Source organism: Polistes canadensis, unplaced genomic scaffold (assembly GCF_001313835.1).
Source record: "Polistes canadensis isolate GaletaPanama2010 unplaced genomic scaffold, ASM131383v1 scaffold_216, whole genome shotgun sequence".
In the NCBI taxonomy this organism is placed as follows: Eukaryota; Metazoa; Arthropoda; class Insecta; order Hymenoptera; family Vespidae; genus Polistes; species Polistes canadensis.
Genome location: NW_014569763.1, coordinates 29,543 through 44,685, shown reverse-complemented (window position 1 = coordinate 44,685; position 15,143 = coordinate 29,543). Strand labels below are relative to the sequence as shown.

General features: G+C 26.0%; 1 protein-coding gene across 3 annotated transcripts in view; it reads left to right on the top strand.

The window, feature by feature from the left end:
• Positions 1–8,942, top strand: part of LOC106790123 (protein kinase C, brain isozyme) — a 46,790-nt gene extending 37,848 nt beyond the window's left edge. For 2 of the 3 annotated variants that reach the window (XM_014754828.1, XM_014754826.1), the window contains exons 7-14: positions 383–611; positions 2,780–2,911; positions 3,864–4,037; positions 5,364–5,455; positions 6,091–6,292; positions 6,354–6,542; positions 7,483–7,623; positions 7,843–8,840. In XM_014754828.1, the coding sequence (XP_014610314.1) occupies positions 383–611; positions 2,780–2,911; positions 3,864–4,037; positions 5,364–5,455; positions 6,091–6,292; positions 6,354–6,542; positions 7,483–7,623; positions 7,843–7,995 (1,312 nt within the window). In that variant the 3' untranslated portion in view covers positions 7,996–8,840. Of the gene's footprint in view, positions 1–382; positions 612–2,779; positions 2,912–3,863; positions 4,038–5,363; positions 5,456–6,090; positions 6,293–6,353; positions 6,543–7,482; positions 7,624–7,842 lie in introns of all 3 variants that reach the window. The other variant, XM_014754829.1, reaches the window with a different exon arrangement.
• Positions 8,943–15,143: the final 6,201 nt, after the last annotated feature.

The window sequence follows — 15,143 nt, the reverse complement described above, 5'->3', positions numbered from 1 at the left end:
ATGTTTTGTAGAACAGTGTTATTATCTTTAATGGTAAAATAAATACGCCATTTATTTAATATCAGAAGAAGTAAAACAATAAGATTTACTTTTTGATAATAGCACGTACTTGATTTGCTCATTTTTTTATATTTGTTAATAATAAATGTCATAGACAACAATACCACGAACCGTTTAATGCTATTTTTATATTACGAAAATCAAGGAGGATTCATAACAGCATCTCAGTTCCTTTATTAAATGGAATGTTTTGTTTTAAAATTGAATAATAATAAAAATGATATTTTATTTAATATTACTTTTATTTTTATTAATTTAAACATAAAAATTATAATTAGAGAACATAAAGAATTACCTATGTAATACGATTACCTGTTTTCAGTGATCTTAAACCGGAAGATAAAGATAGACGATTGTTAATCGAAGTTTGGGATTGGGATCGAACTTCTCGAAATGATTTTATGGGATCACTTTCTTTTGGCATATCAGAACTGATAAAGGCGCCAGCTAGTGGTTGGTTTAAACTTCTTACTCAAGAAGAAGGAGAATTTTATAATGTACCTGTGCCAGAAGAGGGGGTTGATTTAGCAGAACTTAGAAGTAAAATGCGGGTGAGTAAAATAACTTATGACTAACTTCGAATGTAGAATAATTAGCATGATCTAAGGAATCTGGTATATTCGATAATGAATTTTTCGATTTACACTATACCGGAAAGAAATTATTTTATCAAGTTCAAAAATAATAGAAAGTTGGTTTAACTTAATCCAGCATCTAATTTTTTTTAGTATTTGCATAGAAAAAAAAATTGTTCAATAAATTCATAATTACGTTCAATCTCGCTGATTGTTTCATTCATCATTTATGCAAAAAGTATTTTCAATATATCGAATTGAATATTTTTTTGATCGCGTTTATAATTGAGTTTATAAGTTAGAACAGTGTTTCTCAAACGTTTTTTATCTTCGGCGTTATTTGTTAAGTTCAAGTTTTCTCAAGACGCCTTGCGTTAAAATCTATAAAATTCATCTTGCAGAAAACTTAAAAGTTCTTTTTATTAAAGGATTGGCTAAAAATATATAAAACACGTTTTATTCGTTGAGATTTCATGAAACAAATATTAAGTTAGTTACTGGTTTGCACCAAATTCGCTTAATTTCGCATTTTATCAAATCGAATTGAAAAACGAGCGTCGCGGTGCATCCTTTGAGCGTTACAATGCAAATTTTGGGAACCATTGAATCAGGATGTTGTCATTAAGTATGAAACGTCTCATTACTCCGCATACTTTTAGTTCGAAATCAGACATTTCATGCTTAATGACCTAAAATAATTCGTATTACTTAGGGTTCAAAGAATACGTAAGACAGTACTGAAAACGAGAAATGGCTTTTTCGATGAAACTAGGATTAAAATATTTTATAAGCATTTTGTAAGTTTTATCCCTTTTTTTCATAAAATTTCGAGTAAAACCAATTTATTTTTCCAATATTATCATGAAAATATACGACTGGCAATTTATTAGGTCAATGAAACGTCCGATCACTCCGATTAATTTAGTTCGAAATCGGACATTTTATAACAAATGACCTAATATTTCATTCATTTATTCTGAAAGGTTTTGAATTATAGTGCGTGATACAATATTTTTCAAGAATCATGTCCTGCTAAATTTTGTTTTTAAACCACTTAAAAGTAGATTTAAAAGCAAGCATGTAACAGAATTCTCATTCTCCGAAATGCTTCGTTTAGAATGCATTAGTTGTCTTTCAATTATGGTCCAGAAAGAAATACTTAATACTGAAATCGCGTTGAGAAAAGACTCATTTGGACGAAAAAAAATTTGAGTCGTAATTTTTTGAGACAATGTTCTTTTTCAGGCATATTCTTTTATTAATCATTTCTGATCTACCCACGTGAACAAATTCATCTTGTGGATCAAAAGTTAAATAATTTTTTGAATGTGTCATACACATTGATAGATAGCACATTCACAATCAGATTAAAAAATTAAATTTCTGTACCAGTGGTTCTCAAAGTATGTACCGTAGAGACTTCCTCACAGGTGTGTTGTGAAATATTACACTGTTTTTATAACTTTAATTCCATTTGTAATTTCTTATTTGTACAAAGCTGGCTTTTCAGCAGTTGCTATGATAAAGTCTATGTATCACGTGAAAAACAATGTGAAGAAGGAAATGAGAATGGCTGTGTTCAGTCCGATTATTTAAGAAAATGTGCGGCAACCAACAGGCTTATTCATCTAATTAATTATTATAATTAATTGAATTTGCATAATTACATTTTTTATGATATAAAATATATGTTTTTTATTTTTATCTTGCTCTTATAAAAAGTTATTGTTTATTTCGTAAAGTGTGTACTTGTTATAATTTTACATAGGACACCCTTGGAAGATTTGAATTTAATCAGAACACTGAAAATTAAAAAACTTTGGGACTAATAACTAATAAGCTGAATTATAAATACGACGTGAATAAAATATTTAATTCAATATATTGACAATACACTTTTTGCGCAAATGAAGTTTTTTTTTTTATGTATGACATATTCAAATGGACCGTAATTATTATTTTTTTTTGCCGAACACTTAATATTTCGTATTGGAAACTAAGAAAATGTTGATACGGCTCTTATTTAAGTAAACTTTCTATTATTTCGTAAGATTGTAAAATAATGTTAACCGTTAGTGTATATGTAAAACATATATTTTTTGTTTGCTTATCTTTTTATTACACATGTATTAACGTATTTACAGAAAACATCGGTTACGAAAAAGACTCCAACGACGCAGGATAAAGATGTTCCGCACAATATGGGAAAGAGCGATTTAATAAGGGCATCAGATTTCAATTTCCTTATGGTTTTGGGCAAGGGTAGCTTCGGAAAGGTAAATTCATGTATAGATAATGTATTAGATTTGCTTATAAGTTCATTCTTATTTGGATCGTATTTATAATTCATTTTGACTTATCATGTCTTATTACTATATTTTTTATTAGATCATATCTTATTTTTCTGCATACTTAATAAATTAGCATGTCATTTATATTTGTGGTCACATTAGATTTAAATAAAAACAATTTAAAAATAGAAATCTATATACAATACAAACGTTACGTGCTGTATTTTCGTAACATAGCGAATCATACCGTAGAATAAAGTAAGTCTTTTAATTGAAGAATTGTCCAACAATAGTTTCAATGATTTACGAAAGTAACAGTTTTAATGATCAGTAGACTGTAAATGTTTACTTAAATAAATATTTTTAGAAGATACGAAAAATGCTACTTGGGTAGAAATTTACTTTGCTGTTCGATGATTTTTTGAATCGAATATTTTATTTTGTATATTTTGTATATTTTGCATATTTCATATGTTTTATATCAATTTCTTGTTAAACATTCCTATGCATATGCATATTAAATATATCACTTATATTTTTTATCTGTAAAAATTAGTACATTTTTTATTTTAATTATTTTTATTTTATTTTATAAATTTTTAAATGATCTTATTGAGAATAAAATCTCGTTGAAGTCAACGTGACTGGTACAATATACAATAATATAAGACAATGTTACTCAACCGTTTGTCTGTGGACAAATTTTAATGATTCGCAAAAAAAAGTATAATATAATTCAATTTTGGGTTAAAATTAAAAAAGAAAAGTATTCAAATTTTGTGAATAAATAATTCTCACAGAATTTATCGAATAATAATTTCTAGTAACACTAATACCAACGAATTTATGAATAAACCAGATATTTTTCTGTATATTATATTGTATAAGAATTAAATACTATCAGGAGGAATTAATTGTTTTGTTTGTTATTATAAAGGTGCTGTTAGCAGAAAGAAGAGGAACTAACGAATTATATGCCATAAAGATACTCAAGAAAGATATTATTATTCAAGATGATGACGTGGAGTGTACGATGGCTGAAAAACGAGTTCTTGCTCTTTCGAGCAAGCCTCCTTTTCTTGTACAATTACATTCTTGTTTTCAAACTATGGTACGTTTTAATATAACTTTATTATATTTATATCTGTAACATACAATGGGTATTGAGAGAGTATTCGTACACCAATTAATTTTTAACAAAAAGCTTTGTGAAATTGTTTTATTCATTAATTTTGTATAAACAATGAATATGAGCATATTTTCCAAAATCTTAAGAATAAGAATAAGAAAACTAATAATAATTTACTTGTATTAAATGTAACAATTAATTCAAGGTTCATTGATATTAAATTATTTATTACTCTTGTTTGAATTTAAATAATCTCCTGCCATTTTATAACCGTCATATCGAAAATCAAAATTATTGAAAATAATGAAGATTATTTCGAAGAATAACAAATGTATGATTAAATATGGACTACGAAAAACACTGTATCTCAAGAAATGGAAGTCAACGAAAAATCAATCAGTATAGTAAACGAATTATTGTTAGAAGAATGATAAAACAAAATCCAAAAATAAGTGTACAAGAAACAGTTGAACATTTAACAAATTATTTAAATATTTATGGTTTCTTTTAGTACAGTGGATAATTTTATATGAAATCAAACGTATCACGATAGTGTAGTCTGTAACAAATATTTTGTTACAAAATATACTATAATTATAAAACAAAATTTCACAATACGTAACTTCAAATTTAATTAATTTATATACTATAATTATAAAACAAAATTTCACAATACATAACTTCAAATTTAGTTAATTTAATGTCAATAAGAATAGTAGAAGTTATAAAATTTGAAAAAACATTCTACAAAATATGAATTGGTTGTATCATTTAATTTTCTAGTTTTAATTCTTACCATTCCTATGTCAAGTGTTGTCTGATATCACATTTCTTATAACAATATTATAATATTTGTTTAACACTTTGCACTGTTGCAATACAACATTTTATTTAGATTTTCTTTCTTTGACCTATTTTTTAAATTAAATAAGTTGTTGGTAGGTAAAAAGAAAATTAAAGAATACGAAAGGTTAAATTAAATTAAATCTTGGAAAACTTACGAGATTTACTAATACTTTTTGCCTGTACATTTCAATTTGTTTTTTGTTTTTTCTTATTAATTTTGAAAATTGTATAAATAAATTATTATTTTTTACGTCGTATATATTCTAAAGGTTTTAAAGAAAATACTCATATTTCTTGTTAATAAAAAATTTGTTAACAATATCACAAAGCCTTTTAAAAAATTAATTAGATACGGAATACTTTCTATATACTCGCTTTATATATTATAACAAATTTATTATATCATTATATTTGTATTATGTTTGTTCAATTTTCTTGGAATTTAAATTGTTATCGTTTTAGGATCGTCTATATTTTGTTATGGAGTATGTAAATGGTGGTGATTTAATGTACCAGATTCAACAGTGTGGCAAATTTAAAGAACCCGTAGCAGTGTTAGTATATATCTTTGTATTTATCTGATTTACAAATCGATAATGTTAATGATATTAAAGATTACGTAAAAATACACGTCGAAAAAAATCTTACGAACAATTTTTCTTAAATATTATCAAGGGGGTTGTGTATTTTCTAATAACAAATTACTATTATTTCTTGCACGAAATATTGAATAAACTTTTATTTTAGCACACGCTAATTATAATTAAAAATAAACATATCTCACGATATATTTTAAATATTTAAATTATATTCTCCATATAATATTATTGCTTCTTTTTGTTTGACTTTAATATAAGTGTAATTTTTATATTATTAATAATGCTATTGTATCCGATTAATTATTACGTGCATCCAATTGAAAATAATACAACTTTTGTTAAATAATAATCATTAGAGTAATTACGTTTAATAATTTAATGTTACAAAAATTTGATTTTCAATGAATGTATTATTTAATTTTTGAAAGTAAAAGAATTTGAATTAATATTGGGGAAAATATGAAAGAATATGTGTTAGTGTTTTTTAAGTCTTATAAAGAAAGAAAAACAAAATTCATATATATAAATATTAAATCTATAAACCATAATAAGATGACTCTCTCTAAAATATTAGTTTTCTGCATTTTCAGATTCTATGCGTCAGAAATCGCAATCGGACTGTTCTTTTTACATGGTCGCGGTATCGTCTATCGTGATTTAAAACTTGACAATGTTTTGCTTGATCAGGACGGTCATATAAAGATTGCTGATTTTGGAATGTGCAAAGAAGGAATATCGGGTGACAAAACAGCTAAAACATTTTGTGGTACACCAGATTACATAGCACCCGAGGTAAACTTAGTTATTTTTGTTAATGTTGTTAATATAATACTAATGAATATTTATGTTTTAGATAATCTTATATCAACCGTATGGAAAATCTGTAGATTGGTGGGCATATGGAGTACTTCTTTACGAAATGCTTGTTGGACAACCACCATTTGATGGTGAAGATGAAGAAGAACTCTTTGCAGCAATAACAAATCATAACGTCAGTTATCCCAAAAGTTTGTCCAAAGAAGCAAAAGAAGTCTGCAAAGCAGTAAGATTTTGTTCAATAATCCGTTTATTTCTAAAATACCATGGAACCTCGATTATTCGAATTAATTGGAAGACATAAGTGTTAGGATTATAAAATAATTAGTCCGTGATGATCATTTTTATACATACACATTACTAATTAAAATTATTTTATCATTTTATGAATTAATAGAAAGTTGACTTAAATAACTGTCGTGTTTAATTATTTTGACGATGAGTTTTCGAATAAGATATTAATTGTTTGTTAACAAAAATAATAACGTTCAATCTGAATATGTCATCCATCAAAAAATAAGTACTACATTTGGGCATAATATGTATTTTAAATATATTGATTATTTATTTTTTTGTATAGTGTGTGTTCGCATAATTTTCAGTAGTTTTTTAGGATTTTAATTTAAATCAAACTATCGTTAAAAATCAATGGGAACAATGACTTTTGTATTCTATAATCTTAATAAGTTATATTTTTGTGATCTAAAAATTCCGGATTTATTCGATTTTCTTTCATTATTGAAACAATCATTTATGATAAATAAATATCTTTTATATTTTTCTTTTTATTTGAAAACAACATGCTCTCTATCATAGTATTATATATAGATTTTTTTTAGTCATTTATAGATTTAGTTAAAATACAGAACATAAATATCAAATCAATACTGTTGTTAGAATATTTTTGTGACTGACTGTATCTATCTTTATATAGTGTTTATATATTCTAAATTATCTATATTATAACTCATTTACATTCGTTCACTCATATTTATAATATTTATACACTCTCAAAATTATGTCATCTGCAGAATTTTTTATGCACTACATTCGTACTAATTCGTTAAATACAATACACTTATTTCTAACAAAGGTTCTACTTTATTCTCTTTTTTTTTTGGTTTTATTTTTTTCAGCCTATGATATATTTGTCTTTATTATTTCAGTTCCTTACGAAAAATCCGAGCAGAAGACTCGGCTGCGGTTTTAGAGGTGAAGAAGACGTCCGTAGTCATGTTTTCTTTAGGCACATTGATTGGGAAAAAATAGAAAATCGCGAAGTGCAACCACCTTTTAAACCAAAGATCGTAAGATATAATCCTTTATTAAATTTACTATATTAATTTTTATGTTATTTTTTTCTTTTTCTTTTCTTATTGATATAATACCAACAGTCGATAAAACAGTTTCGAGAGAACATCATATATATAAATTTATAAGAAAATAATTATTTTTAATGCTACACCCCCTACATTAATCAACATTGATCACATTAACATTATTATTATTATAATCTTTACTTTCAGAAACATCCCAAAGATGTAAGCAATTTTGACAAACAATTTACATCGGAAAAAACGGACTTGACCCCAACAGACAAACTCTTCATGATGAATTTGGATCAAACGGAGTTTATGGGTTTCTCGTTTCTTAATCCAGAATTTGTGCAACATATTTAAGATAATATCTCTCTTATTAGCTTTACCTCATCGGTCTATTCTTTGTATATTGTTACCTATTAGTATTTTCTTTTTTTTTTTTTTTTCATAATTGACGTTATCTGTTTTCACTCAGGGTTACTCTCTTTCCTAACATTTTCCTCTACTCTCTATTTTTTTTTTTATTTTACTCTTTCCATCTTCTCTTTCCATCTCTCTCTCTCTTTCTCTCTCTCTCTCTCTCTCTCTCTCTCTCTATCTATCATGCTCTCCATTTTAGTAATTATATCTTTCATAATGACATAGAGTAAAATACGGACGAAACGTAAAATACTTTGTCATTTCTCCATGTTGTAAACCAACATAGACAAATCTTTCGATGTATTTTTTAAAGAAATAATACGCCCATGTTAGCGCGTAAAATGTATTATTATGGTTATAAGATAATAACGAGACGCCTGGTGCCGATCGTTGAAAAGGGATTCGTAGGACGAATTCGAATTTTCGATTTAGCGGAGAAAATTGTATTTGATGGCGGTTGTAAAAAAAAAAAAAAAAAAGAAAAAAAAACAAAGAAAAGGAGATCAATTTAAATAAATGACTTCTCGAATCGAATAATAGGCCGATCGAGTTAGAGATGACAAAATTTTAATCCATTTTTAAACGATCGCTGCATTTCTCTTCTCCGCATTATATTATTGCATTTACTTCAGTAGTTTCTACTGTCGCCTTCCAGAGTATATATAATATATATATATCGATTTGAAGTAATATATTATATATACGCGTATACACACATACACACTTATACAAAATGATTAAGATAATAATATATCGATACGTATAGCAAGAAAAAAAGAAAAAAAGAAAAAACAATTTTTTCTCATTATGTATTTTGTTTCGAAGTTGCACTTATTGTTCGTTTTTATTTCGCTAACCAAAACATAACAAAACAAAAAAAAAAAAAACAACAAAAATATAGTTGACGGGTAGATTATAATAATAATAATAATAATTAAAAAAAAAAAAAAAAAAATTAGTAGAATTTTTCAATGTTGACAATGTGAACATTATTCTCGTCTAACAAGAACTGCTCCAACAATGTAGATCAAAGTCTCGATTAGGAACAGAGCTTGTATCCATTTTCCTTTATTCAAACAAATTGTAGGTTTTTAAAGTTAGTTAATATAGTCACGGGAAAACGTTCAACAAAATTTACGCAAATTGCTAATAGTTTTAATTGACTGCTTTTGCTTAATAAAAGCCATTATAGAAATATTAGAAATACTCTTTTACGATCTAAATATATAATATATATATATTTACTTAGATTTTACACACATATTATTTATTGTGTTTTAATTTATCAAATAGATATATTAAATCGAATAATGCTATTTCAATTAGAGTTAATATTTATCTTCAATTATTTGATTTATCAACTTTCTATATCTATTTCTACAAAGATGTAGCTTAAATGATAAACATATTTATATATACATATATTATCGCTATGAAAGAAGGATATGAGCTCCATTTTCGAGACAATCAACAGATAATATGAAAGAATACGGCCAATATGTGCTTCCGTATTTCAATTTTTTGGGGGAAGAAACAAAATCTAGTAGTAGGCACATACTTATGTTTCTTTCAACATTTGTGAGTGTTTTTGTAGATAGTGTAGTATAAAAATACTCGAGAACAAATATTTGTTATTATATCAGTGATCTGTCGCTTTATTTCGAAACTAATCAATTAATTAGTTTTCATTGATTTTTTTCTTCGAATTTTAATATCAATTCAATCTTAAAGATGTATGATTTATCTATTGTTAGTTGTGCTAAATATACTTATCATATACAACATACATGTATAGGTATTGAGAGACCTTTAGATGAACATATTGCAAATACAAACGTATATATATACATGTGTGTCGGTGTATGTGTGTGTATACATTTGTATATGCATATGTATGTATGGTATGTGTATATGTATATATGCATACATACTGAAATATTTAGACCATTGAAGTCCTTTAAGGCTGTGCTCGTTAAAATGCCGAATTTATTCCAATTGTTACTCGAGAAATCGATTTTATCGAAAATAAAGTCGTGTATCAATCCGATTTTAATCTTTGTTCTTGCAATATCTTATATATCTCGAGTAATTAAAATACTAAATGTTACTTTGAAAGTCAATATTTTCTCTTACCATAAGTAGCTCGTACTTTCTACGATCGTCGATACGATAATTATTCTTTCATTATATCTCATTATTCTGTATTTTCATCTTATATAAGATCTTCTTGCATCGTTTCATCGATGCATTAGGCAAAGAACTTCTTCTTCGTGTGCAATCGTTGGAAACGACAAAATATCATCTTCAACGCGTTCTTCTATCAATTAACTAAATTTATTCAAAATTTCTCATCGACATTTATTTCCTATGTGATGCGTACCTTATCCATTTTAAATATAATATAGTATATATAACGTACCATATTACATACTCTTTACTTGTTTAACGACATGTGAAAAGAAATAATAAAATAAAACTTAATACATTATCCGATAAATTGTTTTCTTTCATCTATAGATTACCATAATTAGTCAAAATTCATATAGTTCAGTCAATTATTTGCATTAATTTGATGATAAATTCGTTTAAATAATCAGCTTGAATTAATCGAATTTTTAATTACAGTAAATTCTTAATTTACTTATGCTTTCAATAATTACCCCTTCTTGAGTTAGTCTCTCACATTCTTTTATCTTTTCCCAAAACAATCGAGGGAAAATTATATCATATTATAGCAAATAAATAAAAACATTTGTAGCTTACATCCAAATTAAGATTCCAAAATAAAAATGTGTTAAAATGAACAACACGTATTTACAATTATTCATTATTTATTTATTAGTGATATAAGTATTTATTAGTGATATATTTTAGGTATTAATAATTTTTAGTGTTATATCGTATATTGCAGTCAAAAAAATGTTCTGTAAAAAAAGAGTCCGTTAAAAAATTATTTGATTGGATTAGTAAGTACAGGTATTTTTTCGCCATTTGTTTAAAAATTATTAACCGTGCCCCTTGAGATCCACTTTGAAAAGTTACTTATCCCCGAGATTGTAACTATACTGTGGATTTACTGTATATCATAAATAGATAAAAAAAACTAAACAATTATATAAACTATCTTTTATGAGGATTATTTTTCCAGATGTAATAATAATTAATTATTCTTTTTCTCTTATCTCAAACGATATTGTTGGATTATTCTTAATGCAACGAGTATGATATATGATTGGATTTTAAAAAGAGGATAAATTAATATAGATATATTTTTTTCTCAATATTATTCTTACATACAATTTATATGATAAAGTTTATCATATTTTCGAGATTCACTTATTGTTTAAAGAATAACTGCAATTTTGATATTGTACTTTGGAATGTGTGTAGATGATACATCTATAAATAAAGCATTAGATGTTTCAATAGTTTTTGTGATAAGAAATAATCGTTTATTCGTGTACAGATAAGATTATCGTATAATTATAAATTTTAGAAAAGTATCATACAAGTACATTAGGACGTTGTTTTTTCCTATTTCTGACATATCCGAATTAATTGAGTGATAAATTCATTTAGATAAGCAAGCTGACAATGAAATAATTCAATTCCTATAATTATGTCATGAATCGAATAAAAATTAAACAATATTTTATTTTGAATGGTTTATAAGTAAATAAAAACATATCTAATAAGAGCTATTATACATACATATATATATATATGATTTGAATTCTGACATTGTTTCTTAACAAAGTTAGTAAAAACTTGAACAAAGTTTCACTTTAGGCGTAGAATTTTCAGCTGATCATTTTTTTTCTTACAATGATAAGCTTACGGGGTACCGAGTTATCGCAAAAGATAAAATTTACCCTTGTTTTTCAAGATGGCGGAAAAAGTTCATATGATATCGCGGTCGACAATTTGAGGTTAAGTTTTTTTAGGTCTACTTTACAATATATAAAAAAAAGTACCCTATTCAGTTCATTTTCTTTTTCAAATGTACATAATGATTGGACTATACGAATATACAAAGGAATTCGTGTATTTTGGAAAGTATCAAAATGATTAAAATGTTTAATATATTAATAACCAAAATTTAATTCTCTATGAATAAAATCAACTATTTTTACTTAAAGTATCAAGAAGAGTTTAAAAGAACAAATAATAATTTTCATTTTCGCCTTCCCACTAATAAAAAATTAATTGTTTTTAATATCAACATAGTGTTACAAAGAAATAAGATCAAAAATTACAATTTTTAATGGTTGTAATAACGTGCAGGATAATAATATAAAAAATAAAAACATATCATTACAAAGCATTATTGTAAACTTTTTCTCGTTAGCCGATCAAAGGTAGCAACATAAAACGAATCAATGTATTTTATCAAAATATATGCCCACAATGTATGCTCTATTTGTTTTATATGCTTTTATATATGTTCGATTGAAAAATATAATCACATTAAATGATATTACTCTAAAAATAATTCCCCTGATCGTTTCATAGCAAATTCCTTTTGCTTAGCGATAGCTACTACCATACCAAATGATGTGTTTTTATTATTTTCCAAAAACTTTTTAGTTTCCTTGTCATATAATCCAATTAAAAATCGATTCTTCATGTTAGTCGTATTTTTAATGGTAGGAGTGCATTTAAAAAATAATCTCCTTAATGTACGGACGTAGTGTTGTACAGATTCGAACGGAAATTGGTCCCGTAACATATAACAATAGTCAGCTAGATTTATTCCACGAGGATACGCGAATAATTTATCTAACACGGACACGAGTTTATCGTATGAAAGATTATAAGGGTCGGAAGGAGATACATTTTCTTGAATTTTTTTAATTACAGAAGGTTTTAGCATATTTAATAGAAATGGACCCTTATTATTATCCTTTAGTTCTATAAGATCGATTAAAAACTCAAAATAATTTAGCCACATCGGTAAGTCCATAGAATTCGAGTCATATATACTAAGTATCTCCTTTCTTAACGTTGCATTATCAGTTTTTGTATCCATTAAAAACAATATTTAATTAACAAATATCGGCTTTTGTGATCTTTATACCTAAGTAATTTGATAACTTGTTAAAAGTTCTTTGTTTTTTGTTTCCTTTCTTTAACTTTCACTATTGAACACTTTATATTTACACGTTATATTAACTTACAAAATCTATTTCGTTTCTAAAGAATTCAATGCTTTATCTTTAGAATTATTTTTTTTATGTAGATTAAGAGTTTTGCTACAACTGTATAATGTATAACAAAAATGGAAATACAGAAGTTCTAACTTGTATCTTGACCGTTTGATAGACAATAATCGAATCTGTATTTAAACTTAACTGTTGAATAACAGGAGAGAGGCAAGGAAACGATATTTAGAACATCAAATTTGTCCTTGATTAATGTGTCAATATATTTCAACATTACAAACAGTTTATAGGGATTAAGAATTCGAACATCGAGAACTACCATCGGATACAAGTTTACTTTTAATTATGTTTATAGCGCTTCTAAAGAAGTAACGTTTACGTAAATTAGAAAGTATTTTCGAAATTGTGAACGTGAAGCATTTTCTTTTCTTATGATTTTGCACAAAGCTTCATGATTTCTTTGGAAAGTTTCAATAAATATTTTTTATACTAAAAGTGAATAGATTTTAATGAATCTTATATTAAATTAAAGTACACTCTTTCGTTTATGCGTAGAATACTTCTTTGAGTTACAAATTAATCTGCAAAGGTTTATAAAATGGCAAAGAAAAGTTGGCAGATCAGGCATTGTGAGCATTGCCTGGGGAGGTTTGGAACCTAGTCAGGTGTCACAATGATAGTGTAGAATTTTTATCAGAGATATATTATTGATAAAAATATAAATACAAAAGTTTCCCTGGTACACAATCATGGCGGCCGCTGATTGACTTTGTATTATATTAAACCTTAATCATTTAAAGACGAAAGAGTCAAGGAGAAGATATACAATTCCTATCATAAGTTCTTGTCTGAAATAATAACATGATAAATAAACGGTTCAGAAATAAAACGGTCACTGATTTACGTTTGTTTATCAATCTATTAACAATACCAAGCATTTATAAAATAACAAAAATCTTTGACATTGTCATCGTTCAACGTGTTTTATTTTTCTACAATATTTGAACATTACATTGCAATTTGGTTTAAATTCCAGAGTCGAACGCATCGAATTTCTATCAATTAATATAATTAAGCAGAACTGCCTGCTATGTCTGTCTTAACATAAAATAACCTGATATATTTTTTAAAAGAAGCTAATATTAATAATCACAATTGTTTTTAAGAGTCGTTAACAATGTTTTTGTTATCGTTTATAAAATGTTTACAGTCAATAAAAAATGTAACGCTATCGATATTAAATTAATATTACAAACAAATGAAATACACAATTAAAATTTTTAATAATCTTAACAACGTGCAGGATTATTCTATACTAATAAAAACACACGTTCAATGTAGACTTCTTCTTGTTAACTTTAAAAAGATACCAATGTAAACGAAGTCATTGTGCTTTATCATAGTTTACAAAACAATTCATAAATCCTAAAATTTATTCTAACATATATTTTGACAGTCGGATGAACGTTAATAGATTCTGTTTTTAAATTTAAATGTTTAAAAACAGAAGAAATAAAGGACATATATTTAGCGCATAAAATATGTCCTTTATCAAAGTATCAATATGATTAAGCATTATAAACATTTTATAGAAAATTACAAATTTAAACATCGATAACTTCCAACGGTTAACGATTTACTCTTGTACATTATCTTTCTAAAAATATCATTCTTTTGTAAACTTATATAAATATATTAATAAATAGTAATCGTGTAATATTTTCTATTTACTTCGAATCTTCGATATCTTTTCGCGCCATTTTTTATGACCAAGTCAGCTACAACTTCAGACACTTAAAATAAACAATTATGATTTCCTGCTATGTCAATGACTAAATAAATAATATTTTAACTCGAGTAGAAATAAATAAATATATTTGTATAAATATTTTATATATAAATAATTTCATTGTATGCATTATTGAT